The sequence below is a fragment of the Plecotus auritus genome (assembly GCF_963455305.1).
Source record: "Plecotus auritus genome assembly, chromosome: 6".
Classification (NCBI taxonomy): domain Eukaryota; kingdom Metazoa; phylum Chordata; class Mammalia; order Chiroptera; family Vespertilionidae; genus Plecotus; species Plecotus auritus.
In genome coordinates, this window is record NC_137773.1 from 6723239 (window position 1) to 6738774 (window position 15536).

Sequence of the window (15536 nt, forward strand, 5' to 3'; positions counted from 1 at the left end):
ATCATTTTGTTTTGCGCCAATATTCTAGTTTCTGTTTGATTTTCATACAAGAGGCTTTCTTCTAATGCTGCCAATTGGCAGCTGTCTGTTCAATACTTAGCATGAGATACTAAAGAGTGACTGTTCACAACAGGTCTTGTCATCCAGTAAATTTCACTGTAGAGCCATACGATAGACTGATTTTTAAATTGGAGATCCCAACATCTGTATGTGAAAAACTCTCTCAAATAAGTTTCTTGCCCCTAAATGCATTCCACTGACCTCCTGCTTTGGAGTTTCAAGCTTGGCTAACAGTGTTATAATAGCAAGAGTTAGGAATGTCTGGGAGTATTTTTGGTCCAGTGTCTCATTCTTATCCCCAGCTGTTCAAACTTCCACAAACTGCTCCTGGGTTCAAACCCAGTTCAACACATTTAACCATTGCAAGCCTCAGTTTCCATATAGGTAAAAAGAAGTGGGTGAGTGTTAATAAAAATAACTATTTTCATAGAATTTTTGTGAGATAAAAGTAAATGCTTGTCAAATGCTGGGCAAAGTCTTTGGCACAGATTAACCGTTAAATAAATGCCTACAACTACTATTGATGATTCTTCTTTCTCACTTATAGGACATACTTCTATATATCACATAGGACTCCCCAATGATTCCACCTGTTTTCTGAAACCCTTACTTCTATAAATTATATTACTTTGCATATGTAGGACTTTACAAAAATTTAAGATGCTTAACAGTACACCTCATTTAAAATTGCCAAATAATTTCAAAGAAGCCAACATCATTTTCCTTTATTACCCTTTATTACCTGAAAGTATTATTACATGAGGTCTAGAGCCACTTCCTATAGAATTCTACTAAATACATCCTAGGTGTACTGGTTAATAATGTCGGATTTTGTAATCAAAGAAAACACGATCATTTCAAGAAAAACATCAAAAGTACTTTATTCAAAGTAATGTCCATCGCTAGCTACACATTTCCCCATCTTTCAGGTAATTCGTGGATACCGTCCCAATAGAACTTTTCTTGTTTTGAAGCAAACCATTCAGAGACCCAATTTTCCACTTCTTCGTACATTTTGAAGTGCTGCTCAGAAAGTGCGTGTGCCATCGATCGGAACAAGTGGTAATCTGAAGGAGCAAGGTCTGGTGAATACAGCGGGTGGGTTCATACTTCCCAGGCAAGATCTTTTAACATGTCTTTAACTGGTTTTGAAGTGTGTGAAGGTGAATCATCATGAAGCAAAATTACTTTGCCGTGTCTTCTGGCCCATTCTGGTCGTTTCACGATCAAAGCATGATTCAAATTGAGTATTTGTTGTCGGTAGTGATCAGTATTAACGGTCTCACCAGGTTTTAGAAGCTCATAATACACCACACCTTCCTGATCCCACCAAACACAGAGCACTGTCTTCTTTCCAAAGCGATTTGGCCTTGAAGTCGATGTTGATGGTTGACCTGATTCAACCCATGATTTTGTGCATTTGGGATTCTCAAAATAAATCCACTTTTCACTGCCAGTCACAATTCGATGCAAAAGACTTTCTTTCGTGCCGTTGAAGCAACATTTTACTGTTGACTTTTCGGTTTTCCATTTGTCTTTCGTTCAGTTGATGTGGCACCCGTTTTCCTTCCTTTAAAATCTTTCCCATTGGTTGCAAACGATCAGAAATTGTTTGCTGAGCAACGTTTAATCTTTCTGCAAGTTGTTTTTGAGTTTGACATGCATCTTCATCCAATAATGCTTGTAATTGTTGGTCTTCAAACTTTTTCGGTTGACCTGGACGTTCTTTGTCTTTCACATCGAAATCATCACTTTTAAAGTGTTTTAACCAGCGTTCACAAGTATCTTGAGATGGAGCATGTTCACCATAAGCTTCCTGAAGTATTCAGTAGCACTTTTCTTCAGAATAAAGTAATGAATGAAAACTTGCTGCAAATGCTCTTTTTTTTGGCATGAAATTCGACATTCTTATGAGTAAAAATATCTATGATGTTAACACCTTCAGCAAATTAGACATATGAAGTGTTGAAGCTTGTTGTTGATACAAAATAGCAAACATATAAAATCACATATATATTAACATATGTGTAACTCCATCTATTGAAAAAAGTCCGCATTATTAACGGGTACACCTAGTACATTCAACCACTATGTAGTAGAAAGTATACAAGCAATATGACAGGCACTTGGAGGTGATAACAATAAAGAAAGGCAGAAAAGTCCTAACCCAAATTATAGTCCACGTTTTACTAACATATGTAATTACAATGCAATGTAATATATAAATAGGAAACACGGGGTGCTAAAAAACACAGAGAAAAGAAATTCTCCCAGAGTTTAAGTTAAGAGGAGCAGCCTACATGGTGTGTTTGATGTGGAAGTAGGAGGAGTAAGGCAGAGAGAAGTTGGGTGTAAAATAAATGGGTCCCAGGCAGAAGAAACATGTTGTTCAAAGGCCCATAACTGACAGAGAACACGGACTGCTCCAGGAGCTGAAATAAGTTAGCACACATAAAGTATGCAGTTCAAGTGTGGAGTCCTGAGGCATGAAACTGGTGACATGTAGGAAAGACATTGGGAGAACCTTGTAAGTCATACTCCATATAATCCAATTAAATGAATAATGCTTGTGAGTGTTTAATAAAGTTCCTGGTATGAAATAAGTGCACACTACATTAAACATTAGTCACTTCCTGTTACCTAACACTCTCCCCTTTTTTGCCACAATTTGAAATGCAACAATACACTAACCAAAAAATATTTTCCATATAGTTTTTCTTAGCTGGATGCCAGGAAAATAGTATGTAGAGAACTTATTATAAATGCTTTAGGCAGTCTGTTCTTTCATTTCTAAATGGGAACAATAATACCAACCTCTCAGGCTTGTTGTAAGGACCAGAAAGAGCACGAAGAGTTCCTAGAGAGGTGTCATGGCACATACTAATGACCTCAAAGGAGTTCCTATGAAGGCAGATTGGCAGAACAGCCAGAGAAAGAAAAGTGCAAAGCTTTGTCTTCACTTTGGGGTTATGCAGTAGGAATGCCTTAGAAATAACATCATCTTAGGCCTAAACTGTTTTTGAAAACAGGATAAGACACATACACCAAAAATGTTAGTTCTACTAAAAAGAAAAACACTAGTCTAATGATGTGTTTATTTCTTCCTAATGTGGAATCTCTTTCAAAAAAAAAAAACTGATCTTCTATAATTCATTTCCCCCCACAATTACCTTATATTAAAAGTATGTGTGTGTGTGTGTGTGTGTGTGTGTGTGTGTGTATTTCCCAAGTCCCACTGTCCTAAAACAACTACTCTTATTTTACATATTTCTCTCCAAGTACTTTACACACAACATTTTTCTACTCCATATTATACTGTTCTGATTTAAGACCCAGAACAAATGGATACTGAATTAGTAATGTTTCAACAGTATCCACTTTGCAAAAGCAAAATAAGAAACTCTCTGGGTATATTCAAAACAAGACAATTTAATCATAATTCAACTTACACTCATCCACTGAGTAACACATTTAGGATGTTAAAAGAGGCACCCTGTATAAATTTCCTATCATGTAATTTTTCTCTGATTCCAATTTATCTTAGTGTCAACCTAACCTATTTATTTCTAGCTACTCTTTTTTTTCTCCCTAATGGTCTCATTCAAAAGCAGCTTAATTCTAAGAAAATTTATTGATATTAATCACAAATGGCAATAAAATATCACAATGTATTTGACAAAGAAAGTATCAAGGTGTATCTTCTCTTTCTTAAAAAGCAAACAAAAAACTATGTGAAATTAATTAAAAGATGATCTTAACAAAATCAAACAAATATTTTTAACACTATTATACAACTATTATTAACAGAAAATTATAAATGAACTGATGAAGATTAAGCTAAATTTCCCAGGGAATAAAAAGCTTAGTTAATATAAAAAGTTTTTTCTAGAATTTTCAAATAGGAAATACTTCTACATTACTAATACAAACTATAAATCCAAAGAAGATAAGAATATCCTTAGGACTTCTTACAGAGGTTTTAGAAAGAGTTACTATTCCAGGAAGAAAAAAATTTCATAGATCTTACTCAGTGTCACAAATACTACTAAATATCTGGTTAGGGTTCACATACATGCTCTCAATAATTCCTCATTATGCCTTAGGATCAATTCATCTCAATTTGATGCTAAACTTTCAATTGTCATAGGACAAGTGTTCTCCAAACCAAGGTAACTTACTATGGCCTCTCAAAGACATATCTAACTCTCCTAGTCGTCATCATCTATCATGTAAAAATGCCAAGGAATGAGCAAAAACTACACTGGAACTCTCACAAATAAATAAGTGTCCAGAAATAACCCCAAACTACTAAAAGAGTAAATCTTATGTTTTAAACCTTGAAATACAATACTATAAGGCAAAATCCATTAAGGTCTTTAAAACAACCTTAACTATTTAATGACCAGCCACATAAAAAACATTCACTAACTGTCAATTAATCTTTAAAGAAAATAGTCAATCCAGGCATAAAATGAGCAAATTCACCTCACATTGCTTTCAATACTAATTAATCAATTGATTTCAATTGATCAATTAAATTTCTTATGTAGAAATTGCCCAACGATATCATACAGCTCAAAGCTGTTATATGTGAACATCTTCAAAAAAAATTTTTTTTAATCTCTAGTAAAAACCTACCTTTGAGGTTCTTTGAAGTTGGTCACCAACATATGTTTTACGAAACTGATCCAAGAACCACAGAATTGCAAGCTCTATTTTCTCATTAGAACACTGAGGCAATCCAGTATCCATTAATGATATAAGCTGAAAAACTCTTTTCATGAAGGAAAGAAATAAAGCTTCAGTAAAAATTCTTAGAGAAATAACATTAAAACATTTACTGTCAACGTAATATAATATATAATTACTGTAAAAAGTGAAAAAACACTAAAACTTATAAAGAAAACATTTTAAAATCATCTAAAATCCTACTAAGAGATACTAAAATTTATAATATTTTCCCCTAAGACACATATACCTATACACATACAAGCATACAAACCTATAGACGTATGGTTTTTTAACAAAAAGTTATATTTAAATACATATGACGTATACAAATTCTATATAATAAAAGCCTAATTTGGAAATCGACGTAACAGCGGAATGACCGGTCACTATGACACGCACTGACCACCAGGGGGGAGATGCTCAATTCAGGAGCTGCCCCCTGGTGGTCAGTGCGCTCCCACAGGGGGAGCACCGCTCAGCCAGAAGCCGGGCTCACGGCTGGCTAGCACAGCAGCGGTGGTGGGAGTCTCTCCCACCTCTGCTGTAGGCGGGCGGTAAGGAGCGAAGGGATCCAGACTGCGAGAGCCCCAGACTACAAGAGGGATGTCTGACTGCCAGCTTAGGCCCAATCCCCGAGGCGGACATCCCCCGAGGGGTCCTGGACTGCAAGAGGATGCAGGCCAGGCTGAGGGACCCCCTCCCCGCCCCCACAAGGTGCACAAATCTCGTGCACCGGGCCTCTAGTATATAATAATATACATAAGTATAAGTAAATATCTACATTTATTATGAATATCAAGCTGAATCTTCTGGCTTCCCCAGCAACTTCTCAAAGAGGCCAGGGAACACAACTAAGAAATATGGACTAGAGTAGACTTGAACCAATTAAAATGGGACACAGATACAAGTGAACAGATAAACTCCTTTCCCTTAATCCCCATCCCCAACCACCACAAACCACCTTGAGGCAAAGTGGTTCTGCGTGGTCTTTGGGGAAAATGCCTGTAAAGCAGTCACCATGTGTGTAATGTAACACCTTACACAGTTCATTCTCAGTATTCATGGTAGTTATGTTCTACAAAGTTGATGTAAAAACTGAATTAGTGAATACTGAACCACTACTCCTAAAGGAAATATAGGATTAGGTTCCTGAGGAACTATGGTCACAATATTTTTTCATCAACTGATCAACACATACCTTGTTTCACGTGTGTTTCTGCTAAGGACACCATATTTAATATATATTGTTGATTTGTTAATATTGAACTCACAGCCAATAACCCTACAACTTGTCTGAACAAAGCTCACCTAAACACACGTCTTTTCTCTGTAAGGCATATTTCAGCCTTCTTGTGCTAAGAAACACTGGCCAGCACTTCAGCACTCTGCTGGAAGGGCCATTTTACACAGCAAAACCAGCAACAAAAATGCAAAAATGATGGCACTAAGTAAATAGCAGAAAGGATACATTTACAGCACAGGAGCCAAAAGAAGGCAGAGCATCTGTTCACCCTCAGCTAGCAACTATGCGTAAGTCTAAGAATGACTACCACGGCACCACGAATGTTGATTAGGGGTACAATTAAATTTTAGCAATGACGTAAATTTGCAAATATGGAATCTGTGAATAATGAAGATTGATCCCATTTTCTTCCCCTTATTCTCTCATCTCCTTTTCCTTCACTCTTTCTTCCCTGAAAAGGTACCCTTCTTCCCAACCCTCAAAAAGCCTTCGTCCATAAACTTCACCCAAGGCTCTATTTCCTAAAGAATGCAGACTAAAACACAAAACAAATCTTATTTAAAGATACATATGTTTGCTGCTTAAAGAAAAAATTAAAATTTTCTACTTGACAAACATACACCCACTTGTTTACTTCCTGTTATATATTTCTCAGAAAAATAGTGCCAATGGTTATTTCCCTACTTGGTGATAAAAACTTATAAAAAAATCAAACTATAGTATATTTAATTTCCACTTTACTAAATCTATAACGTTATATTAAAAGATGGCATAGAGGAAAACTGTTCACTTGGTTTAAAATTAACCAAAGCATTTTAAGAATGTCCCCCATTCATACTTTAAAGTGATTTAACATTGGCAATAATAAACATAGAGAAACTAAAAATATTTATATTCCATTCGTATTCAAATTTCATTGACAAGAGCCAGTTTAAAGGCTGAAATGGGTATGGAATGAAGGGAAAATACAACTAAAAGAATATTACCGGAAGGCAATTTATAATAAAAAAAAAAATTAAGAACCTGAAATTTCCAAAATAAGGGTCTGTATAAATTATGGTACAGCTTAGAATATTTCATATCTAGGTGAAATGTTCAGAATATTATGTTTGATTTTTTTGAAAGTGTTTTGAGAGTTGTTAGTTTGGTTTTTTTTAGTAATATAGTATTTAATATTTGCCAGGCATTGTTTTAAGACTTAACAAATATTAACTCATATAATCCTAATAATAGCCCCAAATGAATTAGGTATTATTAGTATCCCTATTTTAGTTTACAAGACAGTATTATAATTTCTGTTTAAAAAGTTGAAAAATACACATGTAGTGTACATATACCCTTAAGCATGAATTTAAAAGACTCAAGGTCTTTACCAAAATGATAGTAGTAGTTATCTCCAAATTAATATATGACTTCATTTAAATTTTTAAAGGTTTTGACAAAAACATGTATTACTTTTTATAAAAATGCTATTAAAAATTAAAATATATGGAAAACCAACTCACTCATTTCATACATACGTAGGAATTTTCCTCAGTTTACAATAGAAACATGAATTGCTCCTTATTAAGGGTATAGTCATGAGGTGAGCAATCTAGCCAACAATCAAAAACAAAGCTTGTATTGGTAACTGACTATCCATTGCTTTTGACCAGATATATGTCATCCCAATTTCGCCACCATCCCAATACACACCAAATTGCATGCTTCATCAAATCCTAAGAAATAAAAAGCAACCTAAATCTTCATCACATTTAAACACATGTTAAAAATATATCCGACTATACAACTTACAATTTGACATCTACAAATCACTTAACCTCTAAACCTTGCTATTCTCATCAATAAAAAGGAAAACACCTTCCTCAAAAGGCCAGACACAAAATGCTTTAGCTAATAATACCAGTTCAGGAAATTTCTTAACTACATAGTAAATTTCTGTAAATTACATGGCCATTACTTACCGGCAGGATAACTCTCCATCCATAGCATCGTGTTCGTCCGTACTGGTATATGTTAATCTTCCCCCAACAACTGTCCCAACTAAGTACACCAGCCACGCAAGACGCCCTAATGTATAACAGGAAAGAAAAATGTTCAGGAAGTATTGTAGAAAGGAAGCTTATTTTTCAGAAAATTCCAAAATTAGTAAAATGACCTATTCTTCCAAATAAGTGATAAACTATCATAAAGTCAGTTCTTCACAGAGTGGAGAGTTGGGTTTTAAGTTTATCAAGGCAGTAAATAGAACAGTAATATTGACAGATTTTACAGCCACATAAAAATGTTTGAATCTCAGCTCTATCAATTTGCTGTGTGATGTTGAATAAGTTACTTATGCCTTTACATCTCAGGGTTTTCACCTGTAAAAAGGAGATAATTGTATCTACCCTGAATACTTGAATAACAAAAAAACAAATGTAGTGTCTAGATCCAGGGCTGTTAGTCAGTACTAGTATTACCCAATCATCAGAATCTTTTCATCTGGTCATAATAGTACCAGTTTGATCATATTTAGTATTACCCCTGCTTAGAATATAATAGATGGTAGTCAATATATTCCCTATGTATTTTCAGGAATAATTTTTAAAAATCCAAGATTTTCACTGTGCAAATCACAGTTTGACAACCAAACCAACTTCATGGGCAATAGCAGCAGAGGATTAAATAACCTTGCAACAGTGGCACAACGGCAACAGCTAGAGCTTTCACAAATGTTACTTTGGGGCAGCCAACATTGACAATTTAGAAATGGAGGCATTTATATTGAACTAGAGGCCCAAGGCAGGAAATGGCCTTCCTTCCCCCGGCTGCCCGCACAGGCTTCCCTCTGGCACCTGGGACCTGGGCTTCCCTCGGGCCGCTGGCAGGCACCCGGGACTTCCCGCCAGCTGCCTGCAGGCACCCAGGACCTGGGCTTCCCTCTGGCCACCAGCAGGCACCCAGGACCCGGGTTTCCCTCGCAGCCCTGGCTTCATCCAGAAGGTCATCCAGTCTAATTAGCATATTACGCTTTGATTATTATAGATTATTATAGAAGATGGTTTTTACTTAAGGCCTATCATTTTACACTTCTAGATTCACTTATCTATATATCAGATTTTCCAAGATTTTTGAGACCTTTATGAATAATTAACAATATAGCAATTATCTTGCTAAAAAGAAATTTTGTGATATACTTGGGGAATGACTTTTCAAAGATGAGCAGGCCATTTCATAATATTGAAATCAATTATGTTGCTGTATTAGGAAACCTTGTCAAATTGAACTACAGTATTGTTTTTTACACGGTATTGAATTGAACAGTAATAAAAGAGACTGTGTGTGCTTATAAGAAGAATTAAGAAGGGTAAATAAATAAAAATTAAGTAGAAAAATGACACATTCTTTCTTCCTGGGGATACTAGCAGTCATTACTATATTACAACTATTCAACAACTACATCAAACTTCTGGAGAGACATCAGCATACTGAGGTGATAAACTCCCTGTAAGTTAAGATGTAACTTGGCAAGTATCCACATCCCTTAATCTATCGCAAAAACAACAATGAATAAATCAGAATTGACCAATTATGCAGCTTTGTACATTAGCAACATGAAATAGGTTAAATAAAATCAAATCACTAATTTGATCAAGTAATTCCATGTGATCAATTACTAATGTATAATTAGTGAAAAAGTTAATAGAAAAAAAAGCCCATGTAGGAAACTGAAGGTTTTAGAAAGTTACCTTATGTACTTCAAAAGTATGTATGATCAATATAAAAGTCTGTTACTAACGAACACTGTCCCCTGATGATCCTGCTTTCTCTGTGGGCCTCTCAAGTGGTAGCTGCTTTCTCTTTCACACCTTGTGTATCTTGGGCCTCGACCATGGAGTAGTGTTCCTGACGGCCCTTTCAGAACATTCTTCCTCTGTCCACCACAAAAGTACTCAGCTTTACATCTTACATCATCAGACTATACTACCAAATACCCTTTCTGGTTGCAATTTTCAACTCTCCCACAAGTTATTTGTCCTTATTTCTTTACTAGAGTCCTGGTGCACAAAATTCATGCATGGGGGGGGGGGGGGGAGGTCCCCTCAGACCAGCCTGCACCCTCTCCAATCCGGAACCCCTTGGGGAATGTCCGACTGCCGATTGGGATCGGGCCTAAATCGGCAGTCGGACATCCCTCTCACAATTGAGGCCTGCTGGCTCCTAACTGCTCACCTGCCTGCCTGCCTGATCGCCCCTAACTTCCCCCCCTGCCAGCCTGATCACCCCTAACCGCCTTTGCCTGCCGGCCTGATCGCCCCTAACTGCCCCCACCCCCGCCAGCCTGGTCACCCCTAACTGTCCCCCTCCCACTGGCCTGGTCACCCTTTACTGCTCCCCTGCTGGCCTAGTTGACCCTCATTACCCCCCTTTTCTGGCCTGGTCGCCCCCAACTGCCCCCCTTTGCTGGCCTGGTTGCCCCCAACTGCCCCGACCGGCCTGGTCGCCCCTCACGGCACCCCTGTCAGCCTGATCGCCCCCAACTGTCCCCCCTGCTGGCCTGGTCACCCCTCATTGCCCCCCTCCGATGCCTGGTCGCCCCTCACTGCCCCCCACCCCCCAGCCAGCCTGGTCGCCCCACGCAGCCTGCTGTTCAGTCGTTTGGTCATCCCTCACTAACCCCCCTGCAGGCCTGGTCACCCCACGCAGCCTGCTGTTCAGTGGTTACTGTGAGGACGTCCTGACCATTTTGCATATTACTCTTTTATTAGTATAGATAGTATAGATTAGTTCCCGCTTGCTGTCACACTTTTTCTAACAATATTTCTATCACAATCAGTGGTAATTTCAATATCCACAAAGATGAATCTTCCAACTCCAACAATCTTTCACTCTATTGGGCACCTTCAATCCATGAATCTTTCACTTTAAAACAATTTTATTTTAATACTGTTACTTGATAAGCCACTAAATTCTTGCAAGACATAACCTGCCAACATTTCACATCCCCCTTCCATTTTTTTTTTTTTTAAGAGAGGAAGGGAGAGGGAGAGAGAGGGAAACATCAATCGGCTGCCTCCTGCATGCCCCTACTGGGGGTTTCAGGCATGTGCCCTGAACAGGAATTGAAACAGCAACCCTTTGAGCACAGGACAATGCCCAACCAACTAAGCCACACTGGCCAGGGCTCCTCCCTGCTTATATTTTTTATTTCAGCACTTATCACTTTCTAACATGGTATATATTTTAACTTATTTATCTTCCTTAGTCACTTGTCTATTCCAACTGAATGCAAGCTACATGATAGCTGTTATTTTTTGTTTGTTTCTTGCCATCTTCAGAGCCTAAAACACTACCTACCTAGCAATAGTAAGTTATCAATAGGCACTGGTTGCTGAATTAAGAAACCATTACATAGAAGATGTAGCATGAAACAGGCAAGAAAAAGTTAACATTTTATTATCAACTTAGTAAACATTAAAATGTAGGGTCATTAATAAAAATAAATGAAATGGTAATTACATTTCTATTACTTAAATAAAATATAAGCAACTTCTCAAAGTATACTCAACGTAAGATATGAGATTGTCCATCTTCATTATTTGCAGATGCTATGATCTGAAAATTCGTCCACTTGGTAAAATGTACTTGTAACTCCAACATCAATACTTGCAGTCATTGGTGGACAAGTACAGAGCAACAAACATTTGAGCTGCCCAATGTGCTTATTCCAAACTTAACAAAGCAAAACTTTGCTTTCCTGTTTCATCTCTCCTACTGTAAACAAGTAAGCATTCTTTTCATGGTCTTCTTTGGTGCCACATTTTGTTGTACCTTTTTTTGGTGACTTTACTGTTTAAAATTGTCCTCAAGAGGAGTGCTAGTGCTGTCTAGTGGAAAAAAGGCTGTTATGCGTTTTATAGAGAAAATACACGTGTTAGATAAGCTTCATCCAGGCATGAGTTGTAGTGCTGTTGGCTAAATTCAATGTTAATGAGTCAACAATATATAAGTATGGTGTTTTTAAGCAGAAAAACACATAAAAGATTATATGTTGATCAGTTGATGAAAATGTTGTGACCAGAGGCCTACAGGAACCTAAACCGGTATTTCTACTAGGAGCAAATGGTTTAATATTTGCTAATTCAGTGTTCACAGCAACTTTGTAGAACATAATTACTGAATTATGAAAATCAACCATATTTCACAGAATATTACAGAAGTCATTATTAATAGACTATGCTCCAATTGTATATGGGCCATACACATTTTGTATAATGCATATGAATCAGAAACATAATATTCGGTGAATGTAATAATTTGACTATGGGAGTTATTTTTAAAATATCTGTTGCAAATTATTCCTCAAAATAAATATGAATAATAACCTTATGTTGTGTCAATTTAAATTTTTAGATACTGATATCCCTTAAAGCAAGCTTTACTATTACTAAAAATAATAGCAAAATTTATATAATACTATTTAGTAGGTACTGTTCTAAACACTGTATCTATTATGTACATATATTCACTGAATGTCACAAATCCCTATTAAAAAGTGCAGTGCTATGATTCCAATATAGGCAACAAATTTCCAGAAGTCCATTCTCATACTATGATGAGATATATACCACTTCCTCTCAAGACTGATAAAAGGGAATACTCAACACAGATGTCAATCAGCTGGACAAACCTTGGTGATCCAACAATATCTTATGATCTATCAATCTCTTGTGTTTACTTAAAACATTTTAATTGCTAATCCTGAATTTTTCTCTGTCTCCCAAATTTTCACCACATATAAGATGAGATTTCATTTGCCTTTGGGATAATTTCTAGGGCTTTTCACACTTCTTTTGATTCTCAAATCACCCCCCCGCAATAAAAGCAATATATCTTAGAACAGCTAATAGATGTGACCCATAAAATGAATATTTGTTGAATAGTTGAATTAAAATAAAAACATTTACTTTGGGAGTTTTCACTAATGTAAACATAGAAGCATTTGCCAAATAGCTTTTGATAAAACAAACCTAGTTGAAAATAGACAAAGAATTCATCATGCATGTAATTTTTATATTTCTCTGTTGGAAGATCAATATTTAAAAATAGAGGCTGTACAATTTAGCTACCAAGAGCAAAGTCTGGATTCAAATCCTACCTCTACTATTATGCCAGGTACTTAATTGTTCTTGGCTTTAATTTATAAATATGAGGATGATAATAATAATATCAGTTTCACAGACTTGTGACAAGCACTAAATAATATTCTGCAAGTAAAATACTCTTTTCCAAAGCTGGTTACAATTAGTCATATATACTTTTTAAATGCTGTTTGTAAAACAAGAAAAAAACTAAACTAAAAAAAAAAAATTTCCAAGTAAAATACACTCAGAAAATCATTTGCTGAGTATCTACTATGTGTCATGTTCTGCTGTAGTGTTTTAACTAAATAGGTATAGGTATGGGACAGGGTGAGAAGGGAAAGAGACCCCATGCCAAAGAAACTGAACCTAGTAAGAGAGAGAGGTAGGGGTATCACAGCCTAATGACAGAAAATATATTTTTATTCTTTAATTCATCTTATTCTGTGACCTTCAAATTATAGCTTTTATATCAAAGAATACTAGGCAAAGATAGCATGTGGTCAATTGTGAGCATTTTTTTTAAATTCTGATAAATTCTGAATGGATATTTATTTATTTAGAGAAAAATAGAATGTATATTTACTCTTTCCTTGTTTTAGAAAGCAGTGATTTCTATCATACAGAAAACAGAAAAGCAGGCATTTCTTAACCCTTAGTAACAACTACTGACTGGATAAATTAGGGTTAATGTTAGAAGTGAACAATGAAATAAAAGGGCATTATTATTAAGCTATCAAAAGTAATTTTCATATTTAACTGAATGAAAAGTGGTATTTCTCATACATATTAAACCTTTCCCTAAACGTCAACAATTGTAGTCTGGCAGTGTTCAAAATAACAAATGTTAAGAAGTTACTTTGGCTACAGAATTATTTCCACAAAATATAAAGAACCATATAAAACCACTAATCTAAACTGTATTTAGATATGTAAATATCTAATACATGAGTTATATATCTATAAATTTTAAAAGTATCTCATCTTATAATAAGACTAAATTTTCAATTAATGTTCAGGGCACTTGTTTTAGCAGCTGTTCGAGCACAGAACATTTTTTCCTTAAACAAAATAATTATTGCTGTAATAATCTGTAATTATGGTTTATAACTGCAATAATCCCAAAGAAATCAGTCATTACCATAGATCACACGTAATCGTTAACTACTGTTAATGACCTATTTCTTAGGGATTATTGTTTTCGTAAACCATGACCACATCACCACAAATATGGAAGAGCAAGACAATATAATACAAATGAGATTATAATATAATAATAAACTTATTTTGTAACATTAAAAGCCATTAAGCATCTAAATTAAGGCAGATATAACGAGAGCATATAATTTTCTTTGTTCAACATTAACTGAAGTGTTTAGTCTGCACAAAAGAAATTGAATACTACTACATACAGTAGTACAAACTAGAACCATGTTAGGTATTTTTAATAAATAAAACAATCACTTTTTAGTAGACCATAGAAATCTTTAAAAGATGGACAAATTCCTTCCTACTGACCTTTTGACTAGAAGAAAGGAAAAATATTTATTTAAAATTTTCTATGTATGAGGCATTATATTAGAGACTTTGAAATGGCATTTTATTAAAACTACATAATGTACCTAACTATAAAAACTCCTTGAATTTATATTAATCAAAAATCAAGTCTGACTTATTTATTCAATATACAAACCTATTTAACATTAGTAAATTATTACTGTTCAGTTAATTTCATCAATATATCTTAGAACAGCTAATATCCTTTTGTAAGAAATACCCTTTTGCAGAAAATCAGGTCTTTGATTTCACAACTGAATCTTTTTCCATTGTAATATAATATTTATATGTATGAAAAAATATGTCTCATGTGTATGAAGTGTAATAAAACAAACACCTGTGAACCAAGGCTTTACCAATATACTCACTCCTATCTTCACATCCCTCCCCTAGCTTGTCTCCTTACCTCCCACTCTGGAGATAACCATGATCCTGCATTTGGAGCTTACTATTCTCTTGACATTTTACTTTCATTTTATCACTTGAGCATATCATTACATGTTCCAAAACAATATATATTTAGGATCCTTGTTTTGAGGCTTTATTAAATATTTCAAACTATATATAGTTTACTAACAATTGCCCCCCCTCACTAAATATCTTATCTCTGACATTCATCTTTAAGTATACCTACAGCTCATTCATTTTATTGTTATATAGTATTGCATTTAGGCTCTGAAGTTGCAGTCTTCTACAACAAAGAAGAAAACATGATCAATTAGATCAGTTAAAAGCCAGTTATAAGATAATAAACTCTACTTGTTATCAGCTTTTCTAGATACTGATTCCAGAGAAAAATATTTCCTGTAAATCATAAAAGA

General features: G+C 35.4%; 1 protein-coding gene across 2 annotated transcripts in view; it reads right to left on the bottom strand.

Moving 5' to 3' along the window:
- The window catches only part of RANBP17 (RAN binding protein 17), a 234587-nt gene that overhangs the window by 180642 nt on the left and 38409 nt on the right, over positions 1-15536 (bottom strand). For both annotated transcript variants that reach the window (XM_080677003.1, XM_080677002.1), the window contains exons 13-14: positions 7999-8104; positions 4699-4834 (exon numbers count right to left, since the gene is read on the bottom strand). In XM_080677003.1, coding sequence (XP_080533129.1) covers positions 4699-4834; positions 7999-8104 — 242 coding nt within the window. The remainder of the gene's footprint in view (positions 1-4698; positions 4835-7998; positions 8105-15536) is intronic.